The 16,133-nt window shown below is 39.4% G+C and overlaps 1 protein-coding gene across 5 annotated transcripts in view; it reads left to right on the forward strand.

The window, feature by feature from the left end:
• The window catches only part of EEA1 (early endosome antigen 1), a 75,551-nt gene that overhangs the window by 8,929 nt on the left and 50,489 nt on the right, over window positions 1-16,133 (forward strand). For 2 of the 5 annotated variants that reach the window (XM_035551564.2, XM_035551566.2), the window contains exons 3-6: window positions 1,067-1,189; window positions 11,605-11,732; window positions 15,797-15,851; window positions 15,978-16,043. In XM_035551564.2, the coding sequence (XP_035407457.1) occupies window positions 1,067-1,189; window positions 11,605-11,732; window positions 15,797-15,851; window positions 15,978-16,043 (372 nt within the window). Of the gene's footprint in view, window positions 1-1,066; window positions 1,190-11,604; window positions 11,733-15,796; window positions 15,852-15,977; window positions 16,117-16,133 lie in introns of those variants that run through there. The other 3 variants (XM_035551565.2, XM_035551567.2, XM_035551568.2) reach the window with 2 other exon arrangements.

The raw sequence follows: 16,133 nt of genomic DNA on the forward strand, positions 1-16,133 counted from the left end.
CTTCTGGGGCTGTTATGTCACACCTGGACCTGTAATTAGCTCTGGATATGTATTTTATTCACTCTGCAGTCTAAGAAGGAAAAGTTAGAGCCTCTTCTTTCTTTGTACCTTAGGTCCCAGTGCAACTCCATCTGCAGTGAAGGGTTGCTAAATATTGCATGTTTGCAGTCCACCTGTGGTGTACGCTTATGTTAGTATATACCATGGCTGCATTGGTTAGACAGATCTGTCACAGACCTCCTTTGTGGACGTGCACCTCTGCAGGGGCTGTGTTCAGGCCATTCTGTCTGCCCCTGCAGTGGTCTGCCAAGGAGGTGCAGGCATCCTGCAGCCAGCAGTGTGGACAGAGACCCAGAGCACGTTATGCTACACCCAGCTTTTTCCAGGTGGTTAAGGATGTTTCTTGAGGATGTAAAGCTGCTGTTCTTCAGAATCTCATTTAACTTCTGGCTTTGGTGAATCCCTGGTTGAGTATGCTTAATCTCCACCCCCCTCCTTTTTTTTTTTTTTTTTTTTAATTCTACCAAGAAAGAGGCTTCTTTTTCCCTAAGTGGGAATGCCAGTTGGGCACGCGGTTGCACTAGCACCTATGCCTCTCATTCTGCTGTAAATTTGCTTATTAATTTACAGAGATATTTCTGCAGTCTTGATGGACCATCCTGGTCTCTTTCTGTCACGCATCTGAAAATGCCTGTGGGAAACTGCATGATGGATCTGATCTGATGCCTTTAATGGTCCATTCATGATTTGTTACACTGCATGTTCCTCTGCCACATGAAGGGGGTCCCAAGGGTGTCTGGAAAACACTTAATAATATGCAGCATGGTACTAGCTTTTAAAGTGTGTTCTAGATTTATTTTCATGTTCTTAATAACTGCTCTTTCTTGTTTTTTTTTTCCATGGTATTGATATATAGTTTGCAAAAATTAACCTTCCAACAGGAAGTAGCTGCAGACTTTGCTTTTAGTGATTGTAAGAACTTTCAGCATAAGAATTTGAACATTATTTGATTCCAGATCTTTTTGTGTCTTTATTAGTTTTTTAAAGACCAATATACATTTCACAGGGCTTCATCTGTCCACTCTGTATGAAAGTGTGTGTAACTCCTACTGATCTGTGTGAACATTACCAGAATGAACACACTGGGACAGAAGGAAGACAGGAGCTTCGTGACCTTCCAGCTGTTACTGTGGGTCTTGTTTATTTTGTTTCAATAGCTTTGGTAATGGACTGTTTTAAATGAACATACATCTTTTCTCATGGCTTGGATGTCAGCTTTTTTTTTTTTTTTAAGTATGTTTCGTTTGATTCTTCACAGAAAAATAGTTGATCTCTTTGCAGGATTCAAAAGTATACATTCAGCAGAAGAATTCACTTATGTTTAGCTCTCTGGTTTACAGTTTTGTCTCACATGAAACACTTGCAGTATTGGGAGACTCACATTCACTAATGTGTTCCTTTCAAACAGCTTTTACTTGTCTTTCTTGTAAATAAGGCTTGCATTATTTGATATACTTCATTTGATATACTAGAGTCAGTTTCATGATAAATACAGTATTAGATCTTGTAAATCCTTTGTGAAAATACATGTTTTAAGCTTTTATTAGCTAACATTTTAAAGCAGATTTCTAGAGGGACACAGATACGTTGCATACAGGATGGAACTGAAGATAGGAATTTCAAAAATAGTTTAGAAGCTTCTCTTCTTGAACATTTTTAGATCCTTATAGGTACAACAACAACAACAAAACACCCACATCATACTGGAATTGTTTTATATCTCCAACAAAATGCAAAGGCTGTTTCTGTTAATAGACTGTAAGTAGTAGTGTGTTTCTAAATTCTTCCGGTTGTAGGTCGTAGAATGTAAAATAACAGCCTAAAGCCTTCAGCTATCTGATCTCCCCCCCTTGGGAACCTTCAGAGAGTAGATTTGACTTCTAAGGGCAGGCAACTTTCCATGCACCAAATGAGCCTGAAAGAACATAAAAATTGTTTTGCATTCCTTCTGATGATCTTACTTCTGAGTTTTGGAGTCAGTGTTTACTCTTAGTTGTATAAGCTAGGTGATTTTATTCTGTTTGTTGCTATATGCATATGCTAAGTAGTGCTTTTTTGCCAACCTAGAACCTAATGCGTATTTCTGCTTTATTTTTAAAGGGAAGACTTAAAAGTGTGGGACTTTATTCCCAAAGATGCTGAACACCCTCATTACAGAGATTATCTCAAAGTCACCTGAGATCCCTTTTAAAGGACGAACTGACACCTGTTACAGTGAGCAAGAGCTGTGGTAAAACTGGCAGCTGCTGCTCTCCAGGTGCACAGAGGGACTTCCTCATAGCCAGCAGAACTGGGAACTGGCTTCTGATTAACTCATCACCGCCACCTGTTGAAGCAAGGACCCTCTGTAGTGCTGTGTTTGCGGTCACATTGCTTTTATTTTGTCAATTTTCTGGTCACTATGCTAGTGCCTTAGTTGAATAAGCTGTCACTTACAGTGGCAGACTGTGGCGTTCCTGATGCAATGGTATCGATAGATAATGGGATGTGAGCCATTAGAAATGTCTTGGTTACCTGAAGAAATCATTCTTTCATTTAATCTGGGCTGTGTTTAAGATAGTTTTGGGAGTTGACTGTGGGTTCTTGCCCAATAAGAGTTTTTGTTTCGCCACCATCAGTTACTTGTCACAACTTTTTAACCTGATAACATTGGTGTGTTAAGTGTAGCGTGCGAAAGGCAAATTCAGTTGTTGCTAACTTTTGCTGTTTGCTGTTGCTAAAGCTGTATTAGGTCAGTGATTTGATAAATATCTGGGAGAGGTGAGAAACAAAGAATGCTAATATATAGGGAGTTATTTATCAGTTTCACCTTTATTATGTCAGTGTTCATAGAAACATTGAAAAATTGGGGCATTTGTTAATCATCATCAGTGCTAGAATGTAAAATTTTAAATACTTGACTACTGAGAAGCTGGTGGTTTGTCTTTGCTGATAGAAAATGATAGCTTGTATTTACAACAAGCACATTCTGATCCCAAAACAGGAACACAACCAAGCTGTCACCCTTCATTGCATCTTTGCCATTCCTGAGGCAGCATTATAAGAAGAGTATAATCTGCTGTCAAAGTCATCTTTTGTATCAGACATATGAAACATTGCTGACTTTGGCATACTCAGACTGATGTATGGCTTAGTGTGGCTTGTTGATACTCCTATGAGAAGCTCAGGTACATTTTGCTGGAAACAGTGCTGCAGAAGCTCCTGATTTATTATTATTATTATTATTATTAATTATTATTTTTTTTGCCAGTGCATTGTCCTCGAATATGGAGACAGGAAGCATCAGAATGCCAGTGTTTAGTCTCACGTTGTGTGACCTGAAAAATGGCTAGTTGGTTGACAAAAGCATTAATTAGTACCTTACTTTTAAGTTTGCCTATTGCTTTCTTCGCTAACCTGTCTTTTGCTGATTCAGCCTCCCTGCTGATCAAAATTTTAGTAAGTCAGGCCGCTTGCCACTCTGTTCTCCTTGCCCTTCCCTCCCCTCCATCCTCCGTGGAAGGAGAGTTGGTGCCATTCTTCAGGCAGAGGTGTCCTCCCCTGGACCTTCTGAATGTGTCTGATGGCCTGCTGCAGGAAAGGATCCTCACTGCTCACCTGCAGCATGATTTATGGTCTTTCCCTTAAATAGCTCTCTGTGCAGCCCTCATTTTTCAAACTAGGGATTGCTCCATGTGATAACTGGTGAAAATAGCAGTGAAATACTTTTCCCCACTCCTCAAGCCCTGATGAAGCCTTACCCTAAAAGGTAAGGCCTACGCAGCTGCAGGAACAGGCACCATAACGTTGGCAAGTGTATTTGTCCATATATAGTCAGCTTGGCCAAACAAATTCCTTACGGAAGTGAAACACATCGCCACGTTCCCAAACAGGGACATTGTTCCCCAACTTTTATATATACACTGGAGCCACTAACAAAAGCCCTGTGGTTCGTTCTGTTTTGTTTTCTTTTTCCTAAAGGAATGATACATTTCTAAACTGTTTCCACCATTTCCTGACTGTCTATGTTGGATGTTCAAGATGTTTAAACAGTAAACCAGTGAAGCTTAATTTCAGACTTCCTGGTTTCTCCAGGGGCATCCAGAAAACCACTGTGTGGCACTTTTGCAGCGTTTAGGATATGCTGGCTGTTAATGTCTATTGTCTGAGCTACGATGCAGCTAAATCTAAGTCAGTTTTTAACTGATCTTGGGTTGTTTTCATGACTTTCCAGATGCTTAGTAAATAACGCATTTCTTGGCTAATACAAGCAAAATATGACGCTGTTTTCAGAAAAGGCTTTTTATAGCTCATTTGCCTAGAGTGTAAATTGGAAAACTGTGCAAGAATATGTTTTCTGTCTTTGAAAATACCTCATTCTTCTTGGTGTTTTTTTCTGCTTGTCTCTTATCTCAGTTGATTACATATTCTTTTTTTATGGATGTCCTTGGAATGTTGCAGACTGCTTTTTTTTCCTTTTCCTTTTTTTTTTTTTTTTTTTTTTTCCACAGAGCATCGTATCAGTGCTTTCATGCTGATGTTATATTTTATCCTCTTTGGCTGCTCTTTCAGCTGCTTCTCCAATTAGGTTGCAGTTTTCACCTTGTTGGTACTTGTCTGCTTCGCACAGGAACAAAAATAATTGGCTGAGCTGCGTTACTACATTAATTTGCTGCAACGTCTGAAGAATACTAAGAGAATGAAGAATCAGAGATACTGATTTGATTTGGCTTGGCCATTTCATATGACTTTATTTTAAGTAATAGATAATCCACTGAATTTGAATTTCTAATTCATGACAAAATTGTAGCTTTGTATGTTGTGACAGAACTGTAATCCTACTCATCAATAGTAATAAAAACAGAAGCGAACAGAACTAGAGATTGTTTCTTTTCATGTCAAGAAGAATACAGATTCTTTTCTGGAAAGACATTGAGTCTGCAGTATGTTATAAAATGAACTGTAGCAAGGCACCCTTTTTCTTTTCGATGAGAAAGTTAAATACCTGCTTATAAAATTGAAATGGATGGATCTTAATTTTATGGAATGTGACCTTTTAACCCACTTTTCTAATGATTAGATGTCATCTCAGGAAGGTGCAGTCATCTTAGTGTGCACGTAAACACAGGGGAAAGAGCTTTTTTGGTAGAAGACACGGGGGGAAAAATCTGTCAATAGTATTCTCCTTTTAAGAATATATAAAATGAATGACCTGATTTATTTATTCTTTAACTTCAAATATCTTGTAATTTTATTTTTATTTTTTTGTCCGTATGTCAGACTTCTGAAATAAATTACAGGTGTGGTCTTGCCCTTACTCTCTAGGCAGGCAGTTTAAATTACCTCTGAGAACTTCCTGAGGATTCAGTTAATTGCTTCAATGTGTATTCAGGAAACAAAACGTAGAAACTACGTGATACAGCTTTCAGCTCTGAAGCATTTTTGTCCTCTGGCCCTAAGCGTACACAGTTCCTAACCTTCTGTCCTGTAAAATGTTTCAGCCTTTAAATCACTGTGTAACTGGAGAATATCTGAATTTTAGTTGAGAGTTACATGTTTTCACTTAGCATTTAAGTAGTATCAGGGAAGGTTGTGGAGGTTCAGCTTCAGTGGAAAAACATGAATAGTGAATTTGGAATCTTTCCAAATAATTGGCACACTTAAAACTAAAATCGCCTCCAGAAAGGTGTTTATGCATCTGAGTATATGAACAGGTTCTTGAATGTGCTGAAGAAGTTTTTAAACCTGCATAACATTATTCACAGCATCAGCTTGTCATACCAATGCAGTTCTGAGGGTTTTTAATGTAAGTCTGAGTTCTGAGACATTGGCAAACATAGATCATGACTGGGAGGTATTACAACTTTGGACTTGAGTCACAGCTATCACTTTTTGTTCGTGTGGCTCACTGTAAATAGGCTGTAGGCTTGAGTGCTGGCCCAGTATTTCTGGAAGGTCAAAGATGAAGCCCAGAAAGCTCAAATTTATGTAAACCAGAACCTGGTCATGTAAACGCCAAACATGCTAAAATATGTACTGGACTGGACTGAGCTGTTCCATAGTGTGTATGTGGTGGACTATCCACTCACCTTTTCCAAATTGGTAAAAGTAGCAATTATACTGCAATTCTGTGGTGTTTTTTTTTTTTTTTGGTTGTTATTGCTTATTTTTTGTTCACCACAGTACTTAAATATTTTCCAAGAAGAGTGTTTATGGAACAAAATCAACTTCTCAGTGGAAAATAGCAAAGTTCCTTGGTTCTTTAAGCTTGACTCATGATGTAATTGCTGGGATAAAAATGCAAGATGTTGCAGAAGTTGTGTTTACATTAACAAATAGAGCTCCACATGCACAATTCCTGTTAGATGTCTCTCTACCACAGACAGCTGTAGATCAGCAGTAATTACAGCAGCCATTTGTTTAGTTCTTTGCAGTATTAAAATGTGTTGGAGAACAGAAAGTTACCCCAATTTTAAGGAAAATGCTAAGGAAGCAGGGTAGCTATGTCTGTGACTTCCAAACTTACCTAGAAGGCCTTCTCTCTTGTACTCCAACTCTTTAAGCAAATCTGAATTCCATTCCGTAAAAGCTGTTTTTGCCCATGGGACTGTCCCTTAAGAAGAGGTGGCTTCTTTTTGCCAGATAGCTCCAATTTTAGTTTGTGAAAAAGGAGTCTAGAGTCAAGTTTGCTGTGTTTTCACTCATTAATTACAGATTTCATACTAGCTTTACATAGACTACTTCAGTAAAACTCTGGGAGAAAAGAGCAGTTGGTAGAAGTTTAGATTTAGATTTAAGGCATATATATGTAGTTGTTTCAAGCTCCAGTTATCAGTGAGGGAGCCTGGGGAGCTGTTATGCTGACCCTACTTACAATGTACGCATTTGTTAGGTCAGCTGATGAGTTTCTTGATCCATTAACTGTGTTGAATAGCTCTCTGTTGACGGTGATCGGAGAGTTGGACACCTCTGTGTAGATGTGTTGCTTTTTTTTTAAATTGCACGCTGAAACCTTCAGTTTGTTGAAAAATATTTTTGCATATCTTCAGTTTTCTTTGCTCCTGAGTAGGGAAAATATTGCTTATCTAAATGTGTTGTCACAGAACATAACTTCATGTTTAGATCAGGTTTGTGCAGAATGGTGAGGAAAAACATTTACAAGGTCATATTCTGAAAAGGTTGAAATTTTCAATGATATACTTTCACTTCCCTCTCTACTCAGTCCTACAGAGTGATACAAGAAGCCAGAGAAGCAGAATCCCTTCAGTCCTATGCATGCTGTTTTCTGTTACGTAAACTACTTCTGAATCAGGTCTAACAAGGCTGAGGGTTAGGACTCCATGGCTGTCTGGAGTCACTCTGGCCATGTTCAGTGTGCCTACGAGTCTGTGCCCCAGCTCTTGCAGGGGAGTGTTCCTGTGTGGGAGGCCAAAGTTCTTCGAACAGCTAATTGCCCTGTAAGTTATATTGGTACAATAAAAATAAATACGGTAGCTCTTGTTGCAAGAGTTCCCTTCTAGTGCCACTTTGAGCATTCTGGCTTAGTTCCCCAGAAGTGCTCTATTAATGATTTGTAAAAATATTAATGTTACCTGCAAGAAATTTTTTGCCTCGTATGGCTTTTAGGAGAGAGAAGCTTAACTTTATCAGGTCTGAAAGTAAATCTTAACTATTAGAAGATGTTTGTAGCTATTTTTCCCCTCTACAGGCTTGGCTATTAGTCTTTCTTGACAAAGGCAAATAAATGAGCATCTGGTACTTCCATGGATTTCAAGATCACTGGTAAAATTTGGCATTATAACCCAAGCTGAGACAAGACACCTTCCTATGCAATTTCTACGTTGCTATGCATTTCTACTGTTCCGCTCTGAATGAGCTTGTCTATTTTGAAGTCCGCGCTAAGGAAGATCTGTCCTGCAGAGAACAGAGTGATGCTGTGGAGGTGCTTGGTGCTATGCATGGCTCAGAAGCATCTGCCTGGAAGAGAAGCTTTTCCCTCTGAATCAGAAAATTGGAATTTGAAATTCAGTGCCTGTCGCATTCTCATTGTAGTGCCTTGACCACTAGGTCAGACGCTACTTTGAGCTCTAAGTTGTGTGCTGATTCTTAGTGGGCTGTTCATGCATGTATACGGTGTTTTGGTTTGGACTTCTTCTCTTTTCAATATTCTTGCTCTATCTTGCTTCAGAAGGTCTGCGGTGATCCTGAGAACTCTGTCCTGATGAAAGCTTGTGAATGTGGCGGTTTTGGTTTTATTTTTTTTTCTTCCTTAACCGACAGGTATCTGCAAAACATATTGGATTCAAAAAATTGTCATTTAGATTTATATTTTATCTATTTATAAAAACAAAAAGCAACTAATCATCCTTTAACTTCTTTCGGGCTCTTTTCTCCCTCCATAAAGCAAAAGATAAAGCCCAATTAGAAACATCAGTTAGGGATTTAAAACTTACGGTGCAGCACTGCAGGGGTTATAAGTGATATCTTTACTTTTATTAAATGAGGAATATTAAACTCCTTCCACTTCTCTGTGACTGTGCCTTATGCAAAGTAACTCGTAAATGTGTTTTTAAATGAAATCTACCAAATACCTGTTGGCAAATACAACCTTCTGAAAACTGTAATGGTGCATGTTATGTGTGGCAGCTATCTTCTTCAAACTGAAAAAGAGTGCTCTGGTACTTGCTCGTTCCGCAAAGGAGCCTGTTAGTTAAGGAAGCCAAGTGTAGACTTACTGAAATGGAGACCTCCCTGCCCTCCCCTCCCCAGCTGTGGTGACCAGGGTACACCTCATGGTTGTAACGGTGCAATCTGCTCTTTATCCAAGACAAGACCTCACAACTTGATATAAATTCCTGGAAACTAACAAAAATGCTTACAAGATTTAAGCATCTCAGACCATCAGTTTTTCTTCCCTTCCTCTTCCTTCTCACTCGTTCATCTTTAATTTAGTGCAGTATACTTTTGCGTGTTTTCAAGATACATCTCAAGACAATGCTGAGAAAGAGCTTTTTTATGGTTGCACTGAAAAAAAAAAAGAAAAAGAGAGACCCACCACCCCAGACAAGATGCTCACCTGGGGCTAACGGTTGCAGGCCCAGGAAAGCTGTATGCTGCTGCCTGTTATTGGCGGGTGCCCAGGCAGGTCCTGATGATTCTGGCTTTCTTACTGTAAAGAGAGCTGAATTAGCATTCAGATGTCAGCTCTGGCTTCAGCAGCAGTACCAGCCTGCAAGAAGGAATCCAGGCCCGAGTATGTAGGCGTAAGGCTTTTCTGTGGGAGCTGGGGCGCACGCAGCGGTAGGAGCTGGTGGTCTTTCCCACCCCAGCTCTGGAAGCAGGGGGAAGGTTGGTGTCTTCCATCCTTCCCCAAGGCTGCCCTTTTGCAGAAGGGTAACATCTTTCTCAGAGCTCGTGATTCACACCTTTAGGAAATGCTGTGTTAGCGTAAGGGCGTGTATGCGAGCCGTAGCCGGCGCCGACCCCAGCAGTGCCAGGCCCCTCAAAAGCGAGGCCAACCCCGGGTTTGGCAGTGCCGGTGGAGAGGCCGGGGCGGGTGGGTGACGCGCTCTGCCCATGGAAGGGGAAGGTGGCTCCTGGTATTAGAAGATTCTGTTATTATCTGGTGCCAGCAAGCCTGGCTCTACAGAGCAGGAGCTCCCGTCCACCCCAGGGGCTCTCACTCGCAGCCCGGTCCCTGGACAGCAGCAGCTTTCCTCTGCCTTTGGCCCCTCGGCCCTGCAGTGGCTGCAGTCACTTCTGCTTGCCTTTCTGGAAAATCTGGGGCTGGCTTTGCTTAATAACCAGACAAATGATCGATTGCTGTCCCCTTGGGCTAATTGCGAACATAACCTATTCTTTGCTCTTCTCCAGGGCCCCTCTTTCCACAGAATAAAACCCGACCCCACACCAAAAAAAACCACCACATCATCCACCCCAAAACCAAACAAAGAAATGAACTTGCTGTTTAAGTGGAAAGAAATAAAGGGCAAAATGAAGGAGAGGACAGAGCAGTTTTCTACTCTCGTTCTTTCCAGATGCTCTTAATTGTGCAACAAGGAGTCTGCTTTTCTCTGAGAACTGCAGGCATTCCTGTCACTGGGAGACTAAACTGAATGCTGAAAATCGCTCGGTAGCCTTTCATCCAGAAGGATTCTGTTGCAGTGTCGCTGTATGAGACTGTCTACTTTCACCTGCTAGTTAAAATACATTCCTTGCTCTTTTGGACCGCTCCTATGGTTCACTGCCACTGCTATTTGCCAGGAATTTCCTAGAATTTCCCTGTGGTACTTTCACTGCCGTCAGATAAATGTTATTGGGAACTTAGTACTTTAACCATCTTTCTGTACCTGTGTTGGTATGTATGCCTATATGTAAGTTACTTGTTTTAATCCGGAGTGAAACAGTGTGGATCAGTTCTGGAAATAAGAAAATGTTTGTTCAAGGTAAATGCTTGTTGTCTGCTGATGGAGTATACTGTTCTCTTTAACAGAGTTGTGCTAAAATTAGTCTTTAAAATAATATGTGCTGGATTTGACAAGCAGCTATATTTAATTATTAATTTCTGAAGCAGTAAATAAATAATAGCAGTTGTGAAGTCCCTGCTCAATGCTCTGGAGCTTCAGCCACGTTTGAGTTCCTGAACTTGGCAGTTCTCTTGCAATAAATCCATGCCAATGTTTGGTTATTTAAGACTTAGCAACCAGGGGACCTTAGTTTCACTTGCATGAAGTTCTCTTTACACAGTTTGGAATCATAAGGAGCCTTTAACGGGAGATTAAATTATTTGCTTGCACTCTGAAATTTCTTTGTTTTGTCACCATGGTGTATATTGGCTATGGTATAAATGAGAATTAGTCTTGGAGTGGGCATGATAACCAAATGAGTGAAGAACCAAAACAAAATCCAGCCCTTAAAAGCAGGTGTAGGAGGTTGCTAGATAAAATGAGATGGATGAGACTTATGGTAAGTGTCAGTCTGGACACTCTACAAATATTTAGGGGTGCATAATAATAACTGTTTTCACTTGGCCGTCATTTAATGGGTGGAATGACGGTATTACTCTGATAAGTTTTTGCCTTGGTCAGCTTGTAGTAGGTATTTTGGAATGAAAGTGGATGACTTCAGCTTCTTTAGGCTGTTGAGGTGTGATTTCCTTGAGATAGTATTTTTCTGAATTGCACTTACTAATTAATTATATGTGATGTAAAAAGTGGTTCTTAATCTCCTGGTCTTTTCTGAAATCAGTAGCCTAAATATGGTGGAAGTTGCAGTGCAGTCCTTCTAACTCCTTATTTTTCTAAATAAAGGCCTCATTACTGGTATGTAATGCTACTGGAAAAGAAAGCACTGAATAATGAAACATGAATTATTTAGGCATTTTCTAAATTTTTAATTGCCAAAGCTGCTATCAGAGCAGGAAAGAAATAGTATGAATCTTTTTAAAATAACAATTTTATCTGCTACCTTTTAGATGCATAAAAAGCACTTAAATTTGGGCAGGTGATGAAAAAAAATATTACTTCTCATCTCCTTTTTTTTCCGTTTCCCCCCTTTTTATAATAGGGCTTTATCTGTCCTCTCTGTATGAAGTCTCATGGATCAGCTGAGGAGCTGTTCAAGCACTATGAAGCGGTTCATAATTCTGGCATTGATTCAACTCATGGAGGAGAAGGTCATCTGTCACCGGAAAGGTGGAACACTACTCATTTGTGCATGTGCTTTTGTGTCAGTGTTGAGCTGCTTCTAATTACACTGAAGGCAGTATTAATTTGAACACTTAATTACGTACTGAAGTATTTAAATGTTCGTGTCCTATTTCCAGCTATAATTAAAAAGCAGCTTGAAACTTCCATTGGTTGATATTAATCTGACAATAAATGAAAACCAGTTGTTTAGGTTTAAATTGTTAATTCAGTCATCTGTTTTTCATGCATCTGAGAATGTAGTGTAACAAACTGGAATGATTTTTAGGAGTGTGGCAGAAAAATACTGGCTTATCCTTATTTGCATCATAGAGCTGAAATTTCATCTTTTGAGCTTGGGGGGAGGACAACCCTGACTATACAGGAGAAACCTGATTTTGTCCCCTAGTGGTTAGAGTACTTACTGGGTAAAAATAACATCAGTTTTTGCCTGAATAGCTTCCCATATTACCTAGCTACCTGCAAATCTGAGAAGTCTCTGTGTCACTCAGTCCCCTTCCACGTTCCAGAAACTCCATCCTCATTTGCAGAAATTTTCTCTAATTTATTTTGTTTAACTCTTTGGTCAAAAGCAAGCTGTTGAATATATTCCTAGGAAACATATCAGACTGTTTTATTTCTGAGACCAGCAGACACTGATGAGATGAAATTTACTCTTAGTAGAACAGTTTAGAGTAGTCTGCCTGTGTTTGAGTAATCCCTCATGTTGGTATGGAGAACTTTTTCTTATGGGTAGAGTTTACACATGGTTCATTTTGCTTCCTGCCGGTTCTTTTTCTATTTGAGGTTTATCGTGGATGGTTGTAAATGACAGTCCACATTGCTGTTTGGTCCCCCCTTCTCCCCTGGCCAAACTCTCTCTTTTGGTCTGTATGCAACAGTGTCACAGTGAGCAGCTGACTGGCCTCATTCAGCAAACGGGGGTACCCACTTCAAAACCCTGCAAGGTATCCCCTACTAATGGAGCTGGCTTCTGCTGCTGCTGGGAAGTAAACCATTCAAGTGTTTGTGACTAGTAGAAACATGACCCAAAATGATAAATGATCACACTGAAAAATACATGCATTTATGTAACTCGTGGAAGGTTGATACTTTGGTGAGAAAAGTGTGTGGAAGGCAATGTATTTCAGTTACTACCCAAGTGAAGATCCTTGCCTCCCCAGTGTTGTGCAGACCAAGCCAGCTAGACCCAATGTTATCAGAGAGGTCTTGTCTTCATGCACGGATGGGCCCTTCCTCACGAGCTCTGTTTTTTTCCAGCTGCTGTAGGTTTCTGGCTGTACTCCCTGAAAAAGTAAATTGCTATGCTTTTTAAAGTGAGCATGCTGCAGCCTAACTGTTCGAGGGGAGTAGAATTTTCTTATTTTTTTATTTTTTTGCAGTGGTGCTATTTTTATGATCGCTTTTATCCACTGTATTCTCCAAATGTATGAAAAGCCAACAAGAAGTTATAAGATGTGGAGGATAGTTTGAAATAAAAGGAATTGTATAGCTTGGGGAGAACAAAAGAAATCGAAATTCAGGCTTTATATATGAGGAAATGGTATGGTACTAGCAGAGCTATTTTGGGTTTCCTATGTGCACATTTACTCAAGAATGAGTATTTCTTCTTTGATTTAAATCTTTTCAAAGTGATATAACTTGGACCCAAAATAATACTTGTAGTAGAATAATAGCATTCACATGGGGGAATTATTGGTCGTAACTATATTGTTTATATAGTTTATGAAAGATTTATTTTTATGCCTGCAAGTTTCCAATGTCAACCAGATGTTGGCTGGCGAAATACAATTTTTTTTTCTGACTCTTGACAGTTTAAGAACAAGTGGTTTTGTTTTCTCTCATGTAATTGAAAAAGTGGACAAGGTCAGGGAGCTTGGATGGAATGAAGGGAGTCTGAGAGCTGTTGTGTAACACGAGCTATTTCTTCCTGTTAGAGTGGCATTTTTTAATGTTTCTCAGTTGCATGCCTGCTTGAGAAAACTCTCATTCAACATAAACATGTTTTTTCAATACTCAGAATACTGCATTAAAAAAGTATTCCAACCTGCAGCAGGGGGCCACTCTGCTAGTGGTCTAGCAGCAAAGTCTGCACGTGGTTCATAAGCTAAGTTTGGTCCATGAAGTTCCTTATTTAGTCAAGAGAGAGAGACAGGTATGATGAATTACACTGTGTCCTCCCGCCCCACCTTCAGTCAAGTACTGTAACTAGGGCCAGGAATAAATCATGTAACTCCCCAGAGCAGCTGAGCTAGGCCACTGGATGGAGGCACCAGCGTTGCCATTTGGGAACAGAGCAGCGTAAGGAAAAGGCAACAGGGGTTTGCTGGATGGTGAGGCACAGATGTGCTGAGAAGAAGACAGAACTAACAGCACTACCGGAAAGGGAGATTTGGTGAGGATTTGGATGGCAGTAAGAAAAACAAAGTTACAGTTCTAGAGTGATCCGTTACAATTTTCTTCTTCTTTCCTGTTCATTTTCTGCTGGGCAGTTAAGCCAAATTTAGGTTTTGTCTTATAAATGTCAAGCAAGACAGCGTTGGGAATATTGAGGCAACTATGGTAGAAGGGTGTTTCCTGTTTTTCCCCTTTCCTCCCCTTCTTCTTCCCATATATTATAAGCTATTTTTTGTACAGTTCAAAAACTTACAAAGAACAGAGCATATTAAATGGTTTAGTATTGCAGGTCTGGTATGTGTTCAGGCCAGGCTTTAACATAGTTAACTGTTTCACCTGCCTGAGATTTCATTTCTAATCTGCTGTGTGAATATTAACTGATTTACTTAATACTGGTGAGAAAGCTGCTCCTGCTTCTCCACCCCCAAGCAATGTATAGGTTTTGAGTTGCAGTTATACCTGTCTCATTAAAATTACATTTATGAACCTCCAATTTATGTTGTGCAGGCCAAATAATGTATAAATAGCAGAAAATCTTCTGAAAAAAAACAACCCTCCCAATATCACGTCTTCATTTCACCATTAAAATTGGTCATTCTTGAAGTTTCTTTTTTGTTCATTCAAGTGAACGTATTTTGCTTGCTTCTTGGTGACCCTGACCTGTTGCTAACGTGAACTGTAGGTTGAGTCTATTCCTTCACAGTTTAGCTAAGAAATAGCTTACTTTGTTTTGTTTTTCTCCAAAGTATGAGACAATTTAAAAGAATGCCTGTGGAGGAGGGGATAATGCAGCACATGAACAATAAAACTGTATAGTGTAAAACAGAATATGTTGGTATTGACACCCACACATACGTATTCTGTGTGCCCCTCAGTGATGCCACTGCACAAGCAATAGGAAAGGATATGTTTGCATGATTTTAATGACCTGTATATCTACATTTGAAGTGGCTATATCTCAGTGATGCAACATTATTACTGTATGTGTAGCTATCTCCTTCTGTAAGGAGACCTGAGATTTATAAGGGTGCTGTCTAAACTAATTAGTAACAATTTAGCCTTGCATCTTGTGCTCTTGCATGGCTGGAGGCTTGAACATTAAATTTGAGAATTTTAAATCCCATCGCTTTAGGCATTCAAACTATTAAGTGAGTGTATCTGAATTGTTGTGTGAATGAAAAATTATGTAACTACATATTTCAAAAGGAGTAAAATAGCATGCTGTCTCTTAGCATTGTTCCTTATGTGATATGGGAAGTGAAGGAGAATAGACCTGTCCTTTTCGCGACATGGCATGTAAAACAGTTAAACGTCCCAGTGCACAGCTTTGCAGTTCTGAACTCGTGGTCAACCTGATGCACTGAATTAGATTTGCGTTTTGTTTTTGTTTTCATGAGATTTTTTGCAAATCTATTCCTTTGCTTATCCAATGAATGTTTCAGCGTTTTTTGGGTGATGTGCAAAATGAACTAATAAGTATCTGTTATCCACTTTGTTCCAAATTTCAAAAAATATATTTATGTAAGTTATATTTATGTAGTGTATGTCTATAACTGTCTTGCAGTTATTTAATATACATTATAACCTGTACATAATTGACAAAAATATAATGGCTGCATATTAATTTTCTCCACTCCATGGATATATTTATTCAGAGATGAAGTATCACTGCTCCGACAAGAAGTACAAGACTTGCAAGCTTCACTGAAGGTTGGAAAGATATTTTACTTGCATGTGTTTCTCTGTTTCAAATTACAAATTAAGATGTTCCAGTATCTTAATTAACCAAATTTACAGTTCTCTTTCCCCCATCTCTTTTTTTTTTTTTCTTTCTAGGAGGAGAGGTGGTATTCAGAAGAGTTGAAGAAAGAACTAGAAAAATTGCAGGGGCAGCGGCAGCAAGTAATTGCTTTAAAATACTTGAAGCAGGTTTATCATCAGCATTGACATTGAAGATTAATACCTTTTTTGTAAGGCACGTGGCCTGATTTA

This window comes from Cygnus atratus, chromosome 1, assembly GCF_013377495.2.
Source record: "Cygnus atratus isolate AKBS03 ecotype Queensland, Australia chromosome 1, CAtr_DNAZoo_HiC_assembly, whole genome shotgun sequence".
NCBI lineage: Eukaryota > Metazoa > Chordata > Aves > Anseriformes > Anatidae > Cygnus > Cygnus atratus.